The sequence below is a fragment of the Opisthocomus hoazin genome, chromosome 3 (genome assembly GCF_030867145.1).
Source record: "Opisthocomus hoazin isolate bOpiHoa1 chromosome 3, bOpiHoa1.hap1, whole genome shotgun sequence".
NCBI classification, from domain to species: domain Eukaryota; kingdom Metazoa; phylum Chordata; class Aves; order Opisthocomiformes; family Opisthocomidae; genus Opisthocomus; species Opisthocomus hoazin.
This window is the reverse complement of record NC_134416.1, coordinates 77482263-77501426: the sequence shown is the minus strand read 5'-3', so window position 1 is coordinate 77501426 and position 19164 is coordinate 77482263. Positions and strand designations below refer to the sequence as shown.

Genomic DNA, 19164 nt, shown 5'->3' with positions numbered 1-19164 from the left:
TAGCACCCTCAAGTCCTAGATGAGACTGCCCTGGGGTGGGTCTTGGCAAACAGAGTGAAGGAGAACTCAGTTTTGCCTCATTGTGTGAAAAACAGATCTTTCTTTGTGCTTTCAAGACCTCTTAGGGTACACAAGCAGATTTGTGAAAGTGTAAGCAACTTCTTGTTTGACCTTGCATTTTCTTTTTGTACTTAGCTATGCCTAGCTTTAGAATATTTCTCTGAAAATCAAAACGTGCAGTCATCACTTGGTACTTCTCTAATATGCATTTCTAGAGAGTCGTCGTGGTGCATTGACCTTGGCTGCCTGCCAGTTAGTGCCCACCCAGCTGCTCCCTCACTCCCTGTCCTCAGTAGAGGGCAGGGAAAATAAGATGAAAAAACTCATTGACTGAGATAAAGGTGGGGAGGTTGCTTACCAGTTACCATTGTTAAATTAAAATAGAGCTGGATGGTGAAAAGCAAAGACAAAACCCACAACACCTTCCCCCATGCTTTTCTCCTAGGCTCAACTTCCCTCCTTCACTCCCTACACCTTTATATATTTTTCTTCTCTTCTCTTTTTAGGAGGGGCAAGAAGCACAGTATTATTCTGAGGACCCAGCTGTCAGTGAGAGTCCATGCCTGCATTGGTAAGTGAAGATCCATGTGCCTGAAAAAGAGGATGAATAAACAAAATCAGTCTCCGAGAAGCAATTCTGGGAGTCTGAATCAGGCTTGCTGTGTTCCAAATTCAGGATAATGGCCACTAAATGGATATCTTTGTGGTGTTTGCATGCTAAAATTAGGTTGTACTAGGTACATTATCCTTAAAGTACGATAAACAGCCCAGGGAAGTACAGCATTTGACAGTGAAGTGTGATGGTTGAGGGTGCTTTATAGAATCTTGGATTATCTGTTTTGCTACAGCCTTTGTGTGTGCCTGAAGAGGGCTCTGTTTTGAATTGGGAAGGGGATCTGAGGAATTGTGGCTGACAGCTAACTACTGCATTTCAAAAGCATGTAATGTTTATTAATTCACATCTTGCAGATCTTGGCCGCGTATTTGTCATTATCAGTGTTAGTGTCTTAAAAACCCTGGTTAAGACAAGGCTATCTTGAGGAAGAGCCTAATAGAAGTCATAATGTGTGTGTCATAAGAGCTTTTAAGGTTGCATAAATGGAGGCTGATGTCCTGTGATGGCATTAATATGTCCTCCAGCGTTACGCCTGTTTTGTTTTCAGCTTCTCAGTAGCAGATTCAACACCTTAATATGTTCAGCTCATAGTTGGTCTTGCTTCAAGAGATTGTAGCTGAAGCATTGGAATATAGATACTTTTCTTCAAAAGAATGAGGAGAGAGTCTATGTTTTCTATGATTTCCACAGTGCTCCTGCTGTTGGAGGATTCGGGCTTTAAATACAACTAAACTTTCTTTCTCCTGCTTCCAGGACGTGTTATGAAACAGCCTTTCTGGGAATTTGAACTGAGCATAAGCAACCTACAGAATTCCTCGAATACCTCCTATTGAGAGCAATCTCTAGGCTGCCTCGTGCAGGAACAGATTCTCCTCTGCTATCATTGACTTGAGGATGTAGAGCAAGCCTACGCGTTAAGCATTAGAGGAAAAACAGAGATGCTGCAAAGTCTAAGCTGATTTTATAAATGTGAATGAAATTAAGAACAGCTTGGAAAAGCTTGTTCTTGTTAGGTCTGGGAATATCTTTGGCAAAACAAGACCAGTGCAGCAAGACAAGATTTCATACGTTTCCTGGATTGAGGTTTTCTAAAAGCAATTTTCATGTAAAAATTTTTGCCCAGAGTGCAGCCATCGAGGAATTGGAACACACCAGGTTCTGAGCTTTCACATGTGGCTACTTTTTTGTTATCTGTTTGCATTCAAGCTCACTGTGGGTGATTAGGAATATTACTGTGCGTGTGTTTTAATTGTTTCTGTATGAAAGTGTGTTGCTTGGTCAGGTGCTGTTACTCTCTGGCAGCGGTGATGCATTCAGTGGTGAGTACAGAGGAAGCCAGTCTGCAAAACTGGAGTCCAGATTTCAAACTCCTAGAGCAGAGGTGTGTGTGGATGTGGGCTTTTGGCTTGGTTTGTTATAAGCAGAGAAGCCAAATGCAAGATCTGGTTCTAATTTCCAACCCCCCTGCTGCAGTTTAGATTTTTGGGATAAGTTTTTCTTTCAGTCCAGAGCTTGATGTAATGTAGTTTCTTCTCTCTTCTTTTCTTTTTCATTTCTACGTATAAAGTGTGTCTTATTTTTTTGGTATGGAATAGTTTGAAAGAGTCAGGGACTCTCTGCAGTTCGTAGTACTGGCCTTGTTTGGTGACCTGTGCCTGACAGTTAAACTTGCCATAGGATAAGAGGATTGTTTCACTAGTACAGCGGGTACTTTTCTTCATCTTGTGCATACTTTCATATCAGCTGCCTGTTAATGTCTTTTTTGAAATATAAGCATTAGATTTTGAGGTTAAAAGATGTGTTACATATATGGAGCAGAAGCCAAGAGCTGGAGCAATCTGAGATGGCATTACATGGAATAAAACCATCTTGCTTTGGCTATTTTCTTTCACTCTTCACAGCATCCTTGGAAAGCATTGTAGTTAGCAATGTTATGGACTCTTCAAAGTCCCTCGTAGGTATCTTGGACTGCTTTATCATAGAAATCATAGAAAGTTTTGGGTCGGAAGGGACCCCTAGAGGTCATCTAGTCCAACCCGCCTGCAGCGAGCAGGGACACCGCTAACTAGATCAGGTTGCTCAGAGCCCTGTCCAACCTGGTCTTGAATGTTTCCAGGGAATGGGGCCTCCACTACCTCTCTGGGCAACCCGTTCCAGTGTTTCACCACCCTCATTGTAAAGAATTTCTTCCTTATATCTAGCCTAAACCTACCCTGTTTTAGTTTAAAACCATTACCCCTCGTCCTGTCACTGCTGTCTCTACTAAAAAGATTGTCCCCATCTTTCCTATAGGCTCCCTTTAAGTACTGAAAGGCTGCAGTCAGGTCTCCCCGCAGCCTTCTCTTCTCCAGGCTGAACAAGCCCAACTCTCTCAGCCTGTCCTCATAGGAGAGGTGCTCCAGCCCTCGGATCATTTTTGTAGCCCTCCTCTGAACCTGCTCCAACAGCTCCATGTCTTTCCTGTGCTGAGGGCTCCAGAGCTGAACGCAGGACTCCAGGTGAGGTCTCACCAGAGCAGAGTAGAGGGGCAGAATCACCTCTCTCAACCTGCTGGCCACGCTTCTCCTGATGCAGCCCAGGACACGGTTGGCCCTCTGGGCTGCCAGCGCACATTGCCAGCTCATGTCCAGCCTTTCGTCTGTCAGTACCTCCAAGTCCCTCTCAGCAGAGCTGCTCTCAATCCTTTCATCCCCCAGCCTGTATTGATGGCGGGGATTACCCCGACCCAGGTGTAGGACCTTGCACCTGGCCTTGTTGAACCTCATGAAGTTCACACAGGCCCACCTCTCCAGCTTGTCCAGGTCCCTCTGGATGGCATCCCGTCCTTCCAGTGTATCAACCGTACCACTCAGCTTGGTGTCATCTGCAAACTTGCTGAGGGTATACTCGGTGTCGCTGTCCATGTCATTGATAAATATATTGAACAGCACCGGTCCCAGTATGGACCTCTGAGGGACTCCACTCGTCACTGGTCTCCATCTGGACATTGAGCCGTTGACCACTACCCTTTGGCTGCGACAATCCAACCAATTCCTTATCCACCAAACAGTCCACCCATGAAATCCATGGCTCTCCAATTTAGAGAGAAGGATGTTGTGGGGGACCGTGTCAAAGGCTTTACAAAAATCCAGATAGATGACGTCCATTGGTTTTCCCTTGTCCACCCTTGTTGTTACACCATCATAGAAAGCCACTAGGTTGGTGAGGCAGGACTTGCCCTTGGTGAAGCCACGCTGGCTGTCTCGAATCACCTCCCTGGCCTCCATGTGCCTTAGCATATCTTCTAGGAGGATCTGTTCCATGATCTTCCCAGGCACAGAGGTGAGGCTGACAGGTCGGTAGTTCCCAGGGTCTTCCTTTCTACCCTTTTTGAAAAGATGCACAGTGTTTCCCTGTTTCCAGTCACTGGGGACTTCCCCTGATTGCCATGACTTTTCAAATATCATGGAGAGTGGCTTGGCAACTACGTCAGCCAGTTCCCTCAGGACTCTGGGATGCATCTCATCAGGTCCCATGGACTTCTGTACTTTATGAGAAGATGCAGATTGTTCTGTGGTGCCCTTGTTGCAGAATCTCCTGTTATCCTCGCATTCAAGGTTTTACTTGGCTACAAAGAGTTGAGAGGTATAAAAAAAAAAAGCTTTCCTATCATAAAATATCCCAGTTGGATGTTGGACCAGTATTTTTTTTCTTCTCTCTAACATGTACTTTTAAATTGTGGGAAATACAAAAATGTTTATGTTCAGATATCCAGATGAAGTTTTCCATCGTTAGTGACTTCAGATCTCCAGGGAATTCATTGGGATTTAGTGCCAGAGGATGAATTGAGTATATGCCAATATTTTGTGCGACTTAGGAAGCTTTAGCAAGTCCCATGTTGTGTGGGGTGGGTGTTGTTTTTTTTTTTTTTTTATTGCTTTTAAGCAGGGCAGGGAAGGAATAAAGCTTAAGAGCTTAGGTGAAGAAGTTGAGTGGTATTTTCTGCCCTATTGTATACCAGTTGCTCTCAGGCATCTCGATGCAGTGATGCTCCCCTCCCTTTAATTTGAGTTCTTCTCGTGTGTTCAAACCAATTACTCTCGACATAGAGGAACAAATTTTATTTTAAATATCACTCTACTTATTTTCCAGTTTTGGTTTGATTTTGATTAAATTGTCAGGACTAATGAGAAGGTAATTTCAAAAATAAAATTTAAGTGGTTCAATGCAAACTGCAGTATTTATAGTGTTCTTTTATATCAAAAGACTATTACTGAAACCAGTTTTGCTCATAGACTATAACTAATTCAAAATTATAGATGTACTTTTGTACCTGTTGATGTTAAAAGACCTTAGGAGGAAGATCAATCCTTAAATCACATAGCGTTGTTTTTTTCCCACAATCTGTCAAATTTGACCTTTTATTGAAATTAGATTTATTGTGAGTTAATACCCTGTGGGAAAAGTCTTTCTGGTATTTTTGGCAGCTGGTATGACTTTCCTTGTTTGTGTTTAGTTGTGTCTTAATGTAATTTTAATTTGTATGTGTTTAACAATAATAGGGCTCAGCTGAAGCCTTGATAATGTCCAGTGTAAATGAGGATGTAACTTAACAGGGAGAACACCAGCAGTGCCAAAACCTTTTGCCCCTGAAACTGAATGGAAAGTTTTAGTCGGAGCAACTCTTTGACAGTGAAGTTTTGAAGATCCTGAAAAGCTCCACTCTTCCTGGAGAGTGGCTGGGTGTGTTCACTACGTCCTTGCTTGGACCAGCTCTGTTTGCAGCTCCTGCTTCATTTTTCTGTTCATTGCTGCTTAATAGTTTTCTGTCAAAATTTGAGGTGGTCACTGAGGGAAAAGGCACCACTTTTGCATATCTGGATGCAGTATCTAACCCAAGGGAGTCCCATGTCCTCTTTTAAAATGCTTATGTCTTTGATGGGGAATCGGGAGTGTTGCTTTCAATACTGACAGTGAGGTTTGGACAGGGACCTATGACAATGATATAGAATGATTCTGCCAGAAGTAGTTGACATAAGCTTCAGGCGTTAATGCAATGTAATACAAGAAGAATGCAAACAACAAACATTGATGTAATTCTAGATACATGTGTTGACCTGGGATTTCTGAGAGTACTGTAGCTTGGAAGGTCAGCAAATGTTGCAAGGTGTATTTTAAATTTTACTTCTCCTTTGTGTCAGTTTATTATTAAAAAAAACAAAAAAACACAACACCGCACCTCAATAGGTTATTTAAAATATTTTTGCATTATAAAATTATGTTTTTGTATGGTTGTAACTCCTAATTGTATTTATGCAAACTCTTGCTTTTATCTCTCTACAGATTAAAAAGAATGATTTGCATAGATATTTGTGTGCATTCAGTTTCATAGCTTGAGCCAGCTAGGTCCCTAAACAGTGTACAAGGGTATTATTGCAAGAGTCTTGCTAAATGTATAGTCTAACTTCATTATTAGTCATTACAACCATTTTATAATCCTGTTCTGTTGGCTTTTGCACACAGGTAGTTGCAGATTTACTGGGGCATGGTGCTCGAGTGACCTACAGCATACCCGCCCTTCCCCATCCTTCCGGAGGTGCTCAGCAGTGGGTTACTCCTGAGTAGGGGGTGCAGTAGCTGCCATGCTGCACAGCGGCTGTTTCCAGCCGCTCTTATTAAGGCATCTGCTTTAACCACCAGTGTTATCTCCAATAACCTGGCCTTTCCATGCAGCTGTTTGGATCGTCTTTTTGATAGCCTCTTGCTCTTGATACCTTTTCTGAAATGTAGCCGTAGATATCTCCTTGAGCTCCTTTTGTTCTGTGATACCTGAGGGAAGCTGTAAGCTAGAAGGCTAGTAGAAGCCAGCTGGTTTTATTTGTCCTTTACTGGCTGAAGTATGCAGCTAGTCCTGTTTTCCATGTGCAGTTTTCCTGTCTGTTATCCATTACACGTACTTGTTGCATGTACTACAGCAGATGCAATTAGGTTTTGCAACGATTTATGCATTTATTGAATCTTCTGGTAGGACCTGTCTCTCCAAGCGCTTGAGATGCAAGTTCCTCCCCAGTGGAACCACAGTGCTTTCCCAAAGCCATATCTCAAGTCTATAACTGTATCTGGCTCTTTGTTGTAGAGAAGTTAAGATACATGGACAGAAGTGGGGGAAAAAACATGGTTTGTCATTTTATAAGTATGATATCAATATGTAGGAAAAAAACAGTGCGATTCTGGTTAAGGAAACATGGGAAACCATGTTGTGTTTCATTCTCTGAAAGCAGAGTTGAGCTTGTGCCTACATCCCATGTTATTGGTACTGTCTCACTTGAGGTGCTTCTCCCTACAAATATCATCGTCGTATCGGGTCCGTCTGTCTGTGTTTGCAGCGTGCTGGGTGCCTGAGTAGAGTTCTCATAGCTGTGGATGCTGTGAAGCTTCTCTAGTTCGTACTTCAAAACTTTCTGATTTCTTTGTATTCTTCTATCAACAAATGGCTTATTGAATTTAAAATAAATGGCTTTTTTCTTTTTGGTAAGGGATTTTCTGAATACACGAAGAGTCTAATCAAAAAGCCTTCCTAAAGGAAGCTGAATTGTGACACTAAGTCCTTTCTTTAAGCTCTTCATTTGGGCAAGTAGTGATTGATATGTTCAAATCAAAGTCTTAAGAAAGAGAAGTGCTTTGGGTTGTTTGAAGGGCATTTTACAGTTTTCTGTTCAGTGTTAGGCATTTCTAATAGAAAACATTTTCAGTTTGAGAGGGGGAACATGTGGAGAGCATTAGCAGTTCAGCAAAACGTGCAGCCGATTCAGGTTTAATTTAAAGGGAACAAAAGAGGTGCCTAGAGAATTTGTCGGAAGCACTGTGGTTTTGCCTTCTTTGCACTGATGGTAACAGGAGAGGGGGAGAGGTGAGTTGAAATTGCTTTATCGGATATCATCTTAGCATAATTGGGACAGAAAAGACAGTGATTAATGGATTTAATGGTGCTGCACAGGATTCTGCATGCGTAATGGATTTGTAGTCAGGATATACTTCCTATGACTCTTGTTGTATCTTGGTAAAAGTCCGGGCTTAAATGAAGATAATAAACAGCATGTTTATTAGATGTAAACTGACATCACACAAATTGAAAAAATGTGAAAAGGAATGCCAGAGCTTGTGGGGATTTTTTTTTAAGGCTTAGGCATTTTCTAATAGAATAATTTGAGTTCTAGTTAAGACGGTGCATCCAGTACTGGGGCCTGCTTCCAGATGTGATTTGAGATATCTGGTTCAGCTCTCTTTCAATTTGAGTGAAACATGAAATAGCTGCAAAGGCAACGATAAAAATACCTTTTTCAGCTTTTTAGGATTATTTAAATTTTCTTTCCTGAGAATGTGGAACACAGATGCTCTAAGTAAAATCCCCTGGTTCCCAGATCAGATTGCTTTGTAAAAATCTATCCGTATGAATAACTTGTGGTTTTGCTCTAAAAATGTACACCTCTTTAAACTGAAATGTTAGACTTTTGTTTTACTCCTTGTGCATGCTTTTATTCAGGCTTCTTTGCAGGATGAACCACGGTACTTCATTATAACCTGTGATTTGCCTTTAGTGAGCTCACCAAGAAATGTCTGGGCCAGTCCTGTAGGATTTCGGAAGGCGTTTGAGACAAAGCAGGGAGATTTCCAAGAATTGTCTCTGCGTATTTCATTTAAATTATAATCCTTAAAATAGGCTTTGCAGCAAGAACCACCAAGAAGCTGTAGAGCAGATAAAGCCTCCATTAGCAGTGGGTTGTTGCTTTAAAGGGGTGGATTCCTGCTTTAAAAAGGCTTGTTCCAGGTTTGAAAGAACTGCTGCGGAGCATGCTAGTGGGATGCTTTTCTCATCTTGGGAAGCTTTGTGTTAAAATGTGAAAGCTTGTCTGACTTGATTCACACCGGAAAGTACTGTAGAAATACAGTGAAATGTCTTTGAATTGGGATATCCTCTTTCTGACTTGTTTTTTTTCTTGATAACTTAGTTTTCCATAATCATTCTCTTTTCTTACAAGGTGTAAAAATTTGCAAGGGAGAAGGAATCTACTTTTGACTCTTAAAACATAATGAGATTTAAAACAAATCTGAACAAGCAAAGAAAAATCCTTAATCATATTCAGTGGTATTTTAGAGGAAACCATCTCCTTATAAAGCCAGGAAGGAAAATTAGTATGATACTTTGCTTCCTACATCCTGACACAGGCCCATTTAGACTTGTTTCAGATGTATATTTTTAAAATTAATTATAAAGTATTGTATTACTGATTTGTGGATTTTCTAAGTGGATAGTTTTTTCATGCTGTCTAACCATATGTCTTGTTGAAGATGAAAAGATTCTAACAAAACACAGTAATGTTTTATTCTTTGCATATTACCATCTACCCGGTGCTCTGAAAATACTGTAAGTCTGCTGATGAATAAAATTTCACGAAAAAGGACTAAGTTAATTAGCGAATTAACTTGAAATTACTACAGTATACTGCCATTGCAGTTGCTAAAATTTCATGTTTACGAGAGTCATGTTGCTATTGTTAGGACTGAATTTACCACCTTTTCATAATTTAAGGGGAAACAGTCATTGTAAATTTAATCTCTGAGATGAATGAGAAGAATTTTGCAGCATTTTAAACTGTTTATAACTTCTCATCATGGACCCCAAAAATGTTTGACTCTGGAAATAACTGGGGACAACAGTAGTATCTACTATGATGAGGTCTCTGTGGTTTTACTTTTTTAAATAGAAAAGCAAGCAAGGAATTGATTATTTTGATAGATGATTTAAGCATTTTTGAGTGACTTCTATGTTCTTCAATTAAATTGAGAAATACTTGCCCAGTAATAGAGCGCAGCCTAGGAATTGTCCCTAGATGTTCATGTTGCAGTGGTAGAGGAGTTGTTGCCGAGGCTGGTCCTGCATGACCTGTGGGAGCAGTTTTGAGAAGTCGCTCTGTGTATGCAGCGGGCAGGGGGGCATTTGGAGAACAACCACAGCAGTTTCAGAGCTGCAAAACTTCATGATCGAGGCAACATCATCACCATGTTCTGCTACTGATGCTGCTGTCTAACTGGGGTTTTGCAGGTCCGCGTTGAGGTGCGGAGCTCCCATCAATGTCGCTTGTACTTGATGTGGCCTTTCTCTCACTTCAGGGGTTGCCTTGGGCGTCAGTCTCTCCCAAATCACAGTTCGTGACTCTCGTGTCTCTTGGCTGGGAGTTGTGTGGCTTGCTGAGGGGTGGCTGTAGTCATGCTGCTAAGGTGGAAGTCTATAGAAATCATTACTGCTGTGCAGGTAGATACAAATATGACAAACTTGCTTTTACTTCATCATAGGAATCCCCAAATTTTCAAGGGGGTATCTGAAATTTCATGAAATGTACGAGTTTGTGTAGTTTCCTTGAAAGGAAAATAACAAATTTCATGCAGCCTCTTACATCAATAGCTGTTGTTAGTTTTCATGTAGTTTCCCTTTTTGGCTATTTGCACTTCCCGCTTACCTTATAGAACCTAGTATTGACAGACAAAGCCGGCCTTAGTGTTATGGTCTGTGTTCAGACAGTTGAACTCATTTTGCTGTAGCCTGATGCACAGCATGTTCGAGCCCTTAACTGGGGGAAAAGTTAAATATCTTCAAATAAATTACTGTCACACCTCAAAAAAGAACAGATTGATTTGTTTCCTGCCTCCATCTAAACCTATTCCATACGGAAGATATAAATCAAACAAATGAATTGAATTCAGATTAGGTCTCTTGAAACCGTGCACCACTCAGGCCAGTTTGAAGCTTTACCCTGCAAAACTTGTTGAACAAAATTAAGCACTTAAACTATGGAAGATAAATTAGGAGCTGCTACTCAACAGCTGTGGGTTTGGAATAGGAAATGTTGGTGTTTGTTTGGGATGTCATTCTCAGCCCTGCCACTGATTCAGCCTTCTTTGAAAGGAAGGCTGAGGGATGCTGATTTTGCTCAAGTGCATTTAGGGTAAATACAGTTCCTATCTCCCTGAGATGTGCTAAGATGCATGGACAAAATTTGCTTTCATTTATGAACAGTGTCTGAGCATTTCCTGACTGTATTCTCTCCTGTATGACGGGTTTTTCTCATTCATTGCATGTCTGTTTTCTGCTCTCTGATGGGCAGTTTTGATCTGTTACTTGAATGCACCGCAGAGGATGACACTATGCCTTATGATGATTAATTTCATATTAGCTTAAAAAAAAAGAATGTATGCATGTCATTTGAAAGACAGAGTCAGGAGATGCATGTTTGAGCATTATTCGTTCTGCTTATTTTTAAAAATAGTAAGTAAAATCTGCAAACTCATGGTCAACAATGCTTTGGAAATGGATACCATGTGCTAGCTTTTTGTGAGCTCGCTACAAGACCCAGTCTATGGGTATCACCTTTTCAGACCAGGGCTGTGTTGTTTCAGTCCTTATATGCACTGAAAGGAGTGTTAAGTTTTGTTACCCTCTCAAGATCTTACAGTGGAAGTTGATACAAATACATGTGGTTTCTAACGTTGTTGGACTGATTTTTTTCATCTGGTTTATTAATTTTTTCACTATGACAGGTAATGTTTAATGCTCTATCTCAAAATTCAACAGTCAAGAAATTGTTGCTCTCTGTCAGTTTTTCATTGTGACATTCAAATAGCGTGTACTGCTCTTTCTTTGCCTTTAGCTATCCTATTCCTCTCTCATTTGTATCCTTTCTATCTTTTTCATGTGCAGCTGCTTTTATTTCTGTAGAAATTAAGTTGATTTAGTTTTTAAATTGGATGTGTCTTTATTTCTTTAAAAAAATACTCCAAAGACTAAGGAACTTCATTTAAACAGGTGGCATGGTTCCCTGATGTAGCATATGTTGTGTTCTGTAAGACTTTTAAGTGAGGTATCCACCAAATCCACCCAATGTCAAGAAGAAAATGTGTACTATAATGCAAAATATTGCTATATTGCCTTCCGAAACGTTTAGATAAAATGCTCATCTTGGACTCAGAACATGCCACGGTTAGATGGAGTCGTCAGTGGTGGGGGAATCGCACCTCTCATTCTCATTATGGTTTTGTATTTGTATGAGTTTGAAGTTAAGGACACCATGGTGTGTCTGTTCAGAAGAGGGAGAGAAAGGGGATTTTTTTCTTAGCATTTGATTGGCAATATTGTAAGCATTATAAAATTTCATGTAATGCAGAAGACTTCCTTTATTTCACAGCTTTTTGTGTCTTGAAGTGTTGCTGTGATCATGAGCTGCCCTTTTTGTTTGCTTGTTTTTTTTTATGTACAGCATCTGTATTTTAGTAACGATAACATTTCCTTTAATTCTCTGTTTAAGACTCAGTAAGGCACATAAAAATTTAGGCTCCAAAGAGATAAAGTTACAACCTCTCAACTTAAAACCCCAGCAGAAGTTACTATGGCTGAGCAGCGTGCTATTGTAAGTGGTAGGATGTCATAAGCTGTGTCAATTCATAGCAGTTTGAGATGAATCTGGTATGTATGAAGTTATATATCAGGTTTCTTTTAACCTTTCAGACATTAAATATTTAGCTCTCGTCTTGCTATTAAAACATGAAGAGGAGTGTGCTGATAAAAAAAAAAAATTCAAACCTGTTTCTCTGGGCTTATTTCTCCCTGTGGCTGTTGACAAGGATTACACTTAAGCTTTAAGGGCCGATTATAACTTCAGAATTTCTAAAACTGGCATATCAGGTTAACTTGTTGATGTGCTGAGGAGGAAAATACAAATGTTGGATGTGTTTCTTCTTCCATAATCCTAAATTTAAGTTCACCAGTCATTTCAGAGCCTGTTCGGCATCAGATGCTACTGGAGAGATTTGCTTACTGCTTGACTTTGGGTGAAACGGGGACGGCTGACAGCGTGGAAAGCTTCTTGGCTGGTTGGGCGTGGGAGGAGGCTGGGGACTGATCTTGCTGTGCCCGATGGCCAGGGGTTTTCCTCAGCCTTTTTAGTGGTAGAGCTTATTCTGCGGGGTGTGGGGCCGGACCGTGACGATGCCGGCAGGACGGCAGCCAGCTATCATTGCTTTTCTGCATCTTGCTGCTTAGAGGAGCACGTGTGAGTGGTTCCCTGTAACTGCATCAGAAACACATCAGGAGGCTTTTCTACGTGTGTGTTTTTTTTTTTTTTCCTTTTGCTGTCATGCTGAAATACTTGGTGTTGCACTGAAGAAAACTTGCTGTAGGAAATGTGGGTGAGCTTGCATGGAAGGTCCAGCATCGCGTGTAACAGCATTCTGAAAAACTTTGATTAAAAACCCTTATAAAGGATTCCTGCCATATATTGTTCACTTCAGTGTTTATTAATTCCCAATATATCAAAAATATATGAAATCTCAGAAGAGTAGGTGAGGAAATAAAATCCTCCTTGTATCTTTATCGGAGTAGCCAGGTAGTATGGTAACGTTCTTCGGGTTGGTGTACCCTGGGAAAAGGGAGCCCCAGGGGTGCTCCCGAAAGCCCCGTTGCACTTTTGTCCACAGATTAGTACAGGTGGTGAGTACAGAAGCGCCCATGGTTACCCTAGATAACACCCTGTGGGGCACTCTGATAGCTGTGACTGGGTCTCCTGGATTTTTGCTCCGAGGTTAGTGGTCTGCATGTTACTGTCACCATGGTCTTGCTGTTTTATATTGTGTATCTGTGCTTCAGGTGTTGTGTGTGGTTTTGTGTGCTGTATGTTGCTTTTTTCAGGCTCCTTAGTCAGCATTCAGTCACGTATATATTTTACTAGGTCTTTAGGGGGGGAATTCTACTAATCGAACTGCTATGACATTGAATCTTTTTGTTTTAAAGGCCATAAAATACATATAATTTGGTAACAACTCAAGGACTTACAGGAACATCAGTGAGCTGGCAGTACCTGTTTGACTAGCTGCCTGCGACAGGTACCATTTCCAGCTGGCCCCTGGTGATGCTTCTCTGGGAGGCAGGAAGCGTGAGCAATCCAAACACAAAAATGCCCAAGCAGTTGCTGAATTTCTCTGTAGGGAAAACCAGAACAAAACACCACACAGAAAAGCACATGCTACATGGAACAAGGATTTTTGTAATGGCATCTGTTTTATGAAGACTAAGAAACCTCTATTCTTACTCTAAAAAAAACCACCCCAACCCCAAAACCCCCCAAAACCAAACCCAGCAACATGGACTTAGTTCCTCCCTCTTCTCTGCTTTCCTCTTCCCTTTGGTGCGGGAAAGGAGTAGAAGCCTTACAAGCCTAATTCACCTGGCAGGGAGCTTCAAGGCACTGGGTGTAGTTCTTTTTCACATTGCTTGAATTGCTTTTAACCATGGTGCATGTAGCAGAGTTACCTTGCCTTCTAGGTGAAGCTTTACTGCTCTAGCACTGCCATGAGTCCTCTGCTTGTCAGCTTCCCAGTCGCGCCGGGCGTGCAGCTCCCTCTGTCACCCGTGAGCAGGGTCTGTCTGGAGGGCACTTCAGAACATCTCAGTTACGTTCGGGCCCTGAATTGCTCTTGTTCCATTGACCATAATGGGAACAGATTAGGGAGAACAACTGCTTATCTGAGGTATACGTACTCTCCGCTGACCCTGTCTGGTTTGTGTCTTCGGAGTCCTGATAGTCGTTCTTGGATGACAGCAGCTTTTAGTGAAATCTGGTTCTTTGCCAAGCTCTCAAAATAGTTGCACTGATTTCTTTTTTCCTAGTTTCTATCAGGATCTAATGTGTGTAATTTGTATATGTGAAGTTACTTATTATAATAACCCCTGTGAAGTTGTGCTGGAATGAAGTTTGGTAAGAGCAAGTAAGACTTAGGGATTCAGGCTATAGGTTATCTCCGTTGGCTCTAAGGCCCATTGGATGGGCAGAAGCAAATGGAGATGGTGTCTGCTCTGTGGTTTGCTAGGACTGTGGCAGATATTCTGGACGTTGCAGCACAAGTGTCTCTCCTGGGCAAATCCTCACCTCCTGTGAGATGGTATGGGGTGAGAGTTGGTCCATTCCACCCTCGTGGAGCACCAGTCTTACACTTGAATGAGATGGTGCTTTTTGATAATTTGTACCAGGCTAGTTCCTGGAGATCAGATTTGCAGGCACATCCCTTCCCAGGAGAAGGGGAAGGTTTCAGTTTTACTCTGCTTCCCGGTGTGATGTTTCTGACAAGACCCTCCCTTGGAGCAACCGAGCTGCTTCCTGCATTGCAGAGCCTGCCGTGTGACATGCCGAGCTGTGAATGCCAAAGAGGAGGATTTCTGTTCCCTTTGCGTCTATCCCACTGCTGCTGTTACTGTTTTGTGTTGCCTGATTTTCTCATGAGCCTGATGCCCGTAGCCTGCAGTTTCCAGGGGTGGCCGCTGCCTGTCGGCGCCTGTGTGTCACATGCTGACGGATGGGCCGGTGGCAGAGGCTCGGGTAGCCTATCCCTCCCTTCAGGGGTCAGGTCAGCTCTACTTGGGCATTAAACTCCGTGCAGGAAAAATCTTTTCCATGTTTTCCATGAATAACAAGGAAAAGGAGGAGAGAGACACTTCACAGGCTGCAGCCATACCTGCCCTTTCGCTGCCGAGAAAACAAGGGATCTGTTTTCAGAGCAGCTGCATGTCCTGGGTGTTTGAATGTGACACCTTATCAGAGGCAGCTGTGGTGGCTGTCAGCATTTGCCCCGTTCATGCTGGCTTCTTGGTAGCTAGTGAAGTTGTGACTTTCTGCCTTCATTGCACAGCATTACAGAGACCCAACTGCATCCCAGTGACCTCATCATGTCTCTTGTTTTGTACTGCTGTTCTTTGAGTGCTTGTACCTGCATGACAGCATTGCTTTCCACTTTTTCTCTCTTTCTTACCTCGTTGATAGGGTGTTGGAATGCATTACAGCCTGAGTACTTCTTATCAGGGATGGCTTGTTTTCTCTAGGAAGAAAAACAGTAGCGTGGTTTGGACGAAAAACCCAAACTCCAGTCTGCCCGCCCTTTCTTTTCATGAATTCCTTGGGGTTAAGTGACATCAAAGTTATGCAGGGAAACTCTTACATTAACTTTTGTCAGCCTCTAATTTCTGAATAAAAGTAGCTGTTGTGGAGGGCGTATTTGCTCACAGATGCGTGTTTACCATTTTGGAGCACTGTATCTGATTTGGGCTTTGAATATTTTGATATTACAAAGAAGTGCCTGACTTCTTCCGATATAGCGGGCTTGTGGCTTTCAGAGGTTGAAATTGGACTGAACAAAATGCATGCCAGGGAACAAGGCAACATGCATGTTCTTTCGCTGATTCCTCAAATGTCCTGCAGGTGACTGGTTTAGTTCCTCATTTCTGATGTAATTAGGATTGTGTTTCTCAGGCTCACTTCCTTGACAGTCTTGGGTCAAATACAAGAAAGTTAAGTTTCTTGGAAAAATGGATTCTCTTGAGGTATATTTCTTTCTCATTTTGATTCAGAATACTCCCATGAATGACTTGTTAGTGAATAGCCCAGTTTTCTCAGTCTAGGGTTTATTGTCCCATGCTCTCTTGAATTAGGTAACAGCCAGGTGCTGTGGCTGCTCTGAACTGCACAGGTAGGAAGGTCATAGCGTGCCGCTTACATTCGCAGAGGATGAGTGAATGTCTCTGGGCACTGGCAAAACAAATGTTGGTTACTCAGACACTCAATTCTCTGCTTTCAATTCTAGAAACTTCCAGCCTGGATTTTTTTTTTTCTTTTTAAATTTTTTTTATTGCCAGATTTCTTTGAGTATACTTTCTCTCTGATTATCTCCTGAAGCCTAGCACAATGTTCCTTTTAGCAGCTGAATTGCATGCGCAGTGTGACTAGCATGTAGGGAGTCTACGGGCAGGATCTGTGGGAACATTCCTTGGTAACAAGTGAGATAAAAGCATAAAAACTTACTGTGTTTTCTCAAAAGAAAGTAAATGAGTACTCTTCCTAATCCCTAGCAAACAAGTAGAAAGAATAATGAGCTACTCAACCCTTGTAGCATGGGTTTGTAGATATGGAAAAATAAATAGGTAATAATTTCGTTGGAAGTAACGCCAAGCATCCTCGGGAGGCAGCTGTTTGTAGGAAAGGTGTGTGTCCATTGTCTCGCTGTTGTGCTTTAATGAAATACAGACTTGCAAGCACATATGGCCAACAGGTATAGTGCAAGTAAGTGTAGAGCTAATTTCTGTTACCTTGAATGATCAAAAGAAACTATGAAGGTGATTGCTTTGTGTTGTAGAGGATAGTTTTCCAGAAATATTTAGGTTATTCCCAAAGGGTAACTTCTGAAAGATTTTCATCTTCCCTCTTACAAAGAATGGGCAAGCATGAAGTGAATTGCAAATGGGCTATGGAATAAAATGGCCCTTCTGGATCAGATCAAAGGTCCATCCATCTAGGCCAGTTCCCCCATTCTCCGGCTTCTTTCTTCAACAGCTGCTAACAGCTGCTGAATTGAAGGATATAAGAAGAGTGCAAGTATTTCACCAGAGTGCTTTCCAGCCTCTGGCAATGTTGTACTTTGGGGACTTTCAGGTGGTGTCTACAGTTGATCACCCTCTGTGGATTCTCCTGCCTGGAACCTTTCTAGCTGCTCTTCAGACACCCTTCAAACTGTTAGCATATAGAAAATTTCACAGGTATGAGTACCTACAGTTCACCTACTTTCCGGGTGAAGGACCAGCTCTTTTTGGTCTTTTTGGACTGTAAACTTTAATTTGATACCCTGTAGCTGTATTGCAAAAGGAATTTCCAATTCACCTTCAGCGTTCTGTTGAAGGCCCAGTAGCCATTTCTCTCTGTTCGCCTCTGACACTCTCCCTGGATCATCTCTTTACAGGGTGGAAATCCCTGTAGAGAATGGGAAATCCCTGTAAAGGATTTAGGAATGACCTAGGTGGCCGTTCCTCCACTGGAAACTGGACTGTCTTCACTGCGTGATGCTTCCTTAAAACACTTCACAATTATTTGCCATTAATCAACCTGGTCACAGTTCTGTCTTTTCCAGTTCTGCTATGTCTGACATTTGAGACTGAGGGCCTTAAATGTACCCAGCAGTGAAAATGCAGGTACACAACTTCTTTAAATAGTGTTGTAATGATGCTTTCTGCTTTGTTTTGTATTCATTTTAAAATCATTCCCATAATCACTTAGCTCTGGAACAGTTGAAAAGCAGAGTTGCTGCAGAACTGGTTCTACCTGAGCACCTTCTGAGTGATAAGATTCTGAATTCAAGGCCATAAATATATGGAGAGTTTAGGCATTTTTTTTTTTTTTAAAGAAGCGTATCACTTCTTTGCACTGAATTTCATCTGACATTTTTATCATCCAGTCAGTCAGTATTGGATGCTGCTTTGGCAGTTCTGCACAGCTGAAACTCCTCTTACCTGCTTTTGGTAGCTGAGAATTAACAAACTCTACTCCCTTTCCATGCACCATTTTTGTTCATGTTCTTTATGATTGTGATGATCAGCACTGGCCCACACACCAGTTAAACTTGGTTAAGATTTTGTAAGTGTAAATTGGATACAATTTTAGCTCTGGACTTTGAGGGGTTAATGAAAGTCTGAGTTTGCCCAAAGACATCTATTCTGATGTGAAAACAAAGGTGTAACCTGATGCATGTTCAGGTGTATGGAAGGAGCCAGAACTATCCCTTATGTTCATTGTGCCAGGGTGGCCTTCTCTTAACTTGAATGTGATTAATTACTACACATCTGTTTTCCATTCTAATCAAAATGTAACTAATACCTCTTTCTGCTTGTTCATTGTCACTGGTTTTCCATGGATCCATAACAGACTTAAGAAAAAAGTTCAGTATATTTGGCTGAAATTTAAGATAATTTTTCTCCCTTTTGGTAAAATTATTTGAACATGACCAGTAAACTTTAATGCTGTTTAGTAGGAATAATGACTATAATTTGAGAGAAAACAGGTCTTGGCTGTATAAGCTCGTTACCATATCAGAAATACCACCCCTCTGTTACTATGCTTTCCCCTCCTCTTGTTGAACTGCTGCAGATGCAACACTTGCAGGGATGATTTTCTCTTCTTCCTTACAGTGGTAAATTCATATGGCCTAAATAAAAGAATTTTCTGCAGACACTTGCTGAGGAAGTTTTTGTGTTTGGAAAGATGCAGCAATTCTGTGAGCCTGCTGATGACTTTTAATAATTAGGGTTTTAAGAAGGGTCAGGGTGGTGTTCCAACCACTAGTGTCATGCCTTGTGCACATGTGGGGAGCAAAATAAAATACAGCAATAGCTTTCCACCTCGTGGTCAGTTTGGTGTTTTGGGGGAGCTGGAGAATGCCTGTGTGTGTTGCCAATTAGCTAAAATCAGGGTATAGTTTCCAAGGAGAACGTGCAGAGGTGCTGCCTTCTGAGGATTAAGAAAAATCAATCTGCATCACCTGTGCAAGCTGGGAGTATGTCATCCAAAGCAGTTAGACTGCATTCTGTTGAGGGAATTTTTTTCGGGTCTTGCTTTATCTAACATATTTAAAATCTCCTGATCTCT

General features: G+C 41.6%; 1 protein-coding gene across 8 annotated transcripts in view; it reads left to right on the top strand.

Annotated features, from left to right (window-relative positions):
• Positions 1 to 19164, top strand: part of FHOD3 (formin homology 2 domain containing 3) — a 403764-nt gene that overhangs the window by 52147 nt on the left and 332453 nt on the right. For all 8 annotated transcript variants that reach the window (XM_075416738.1, XM_075416737.1, XM_075416736.1 and 5 more), the window contains exon 3: positions 567 to 631. In XM_075416738.1, the coding sequence (XP_075272853.1) occupies positions 567 to 631 (65 nt within the window). The remainder of the gene's footprint in view (positions 1 to 566; positions 632 to 19164) is intronic.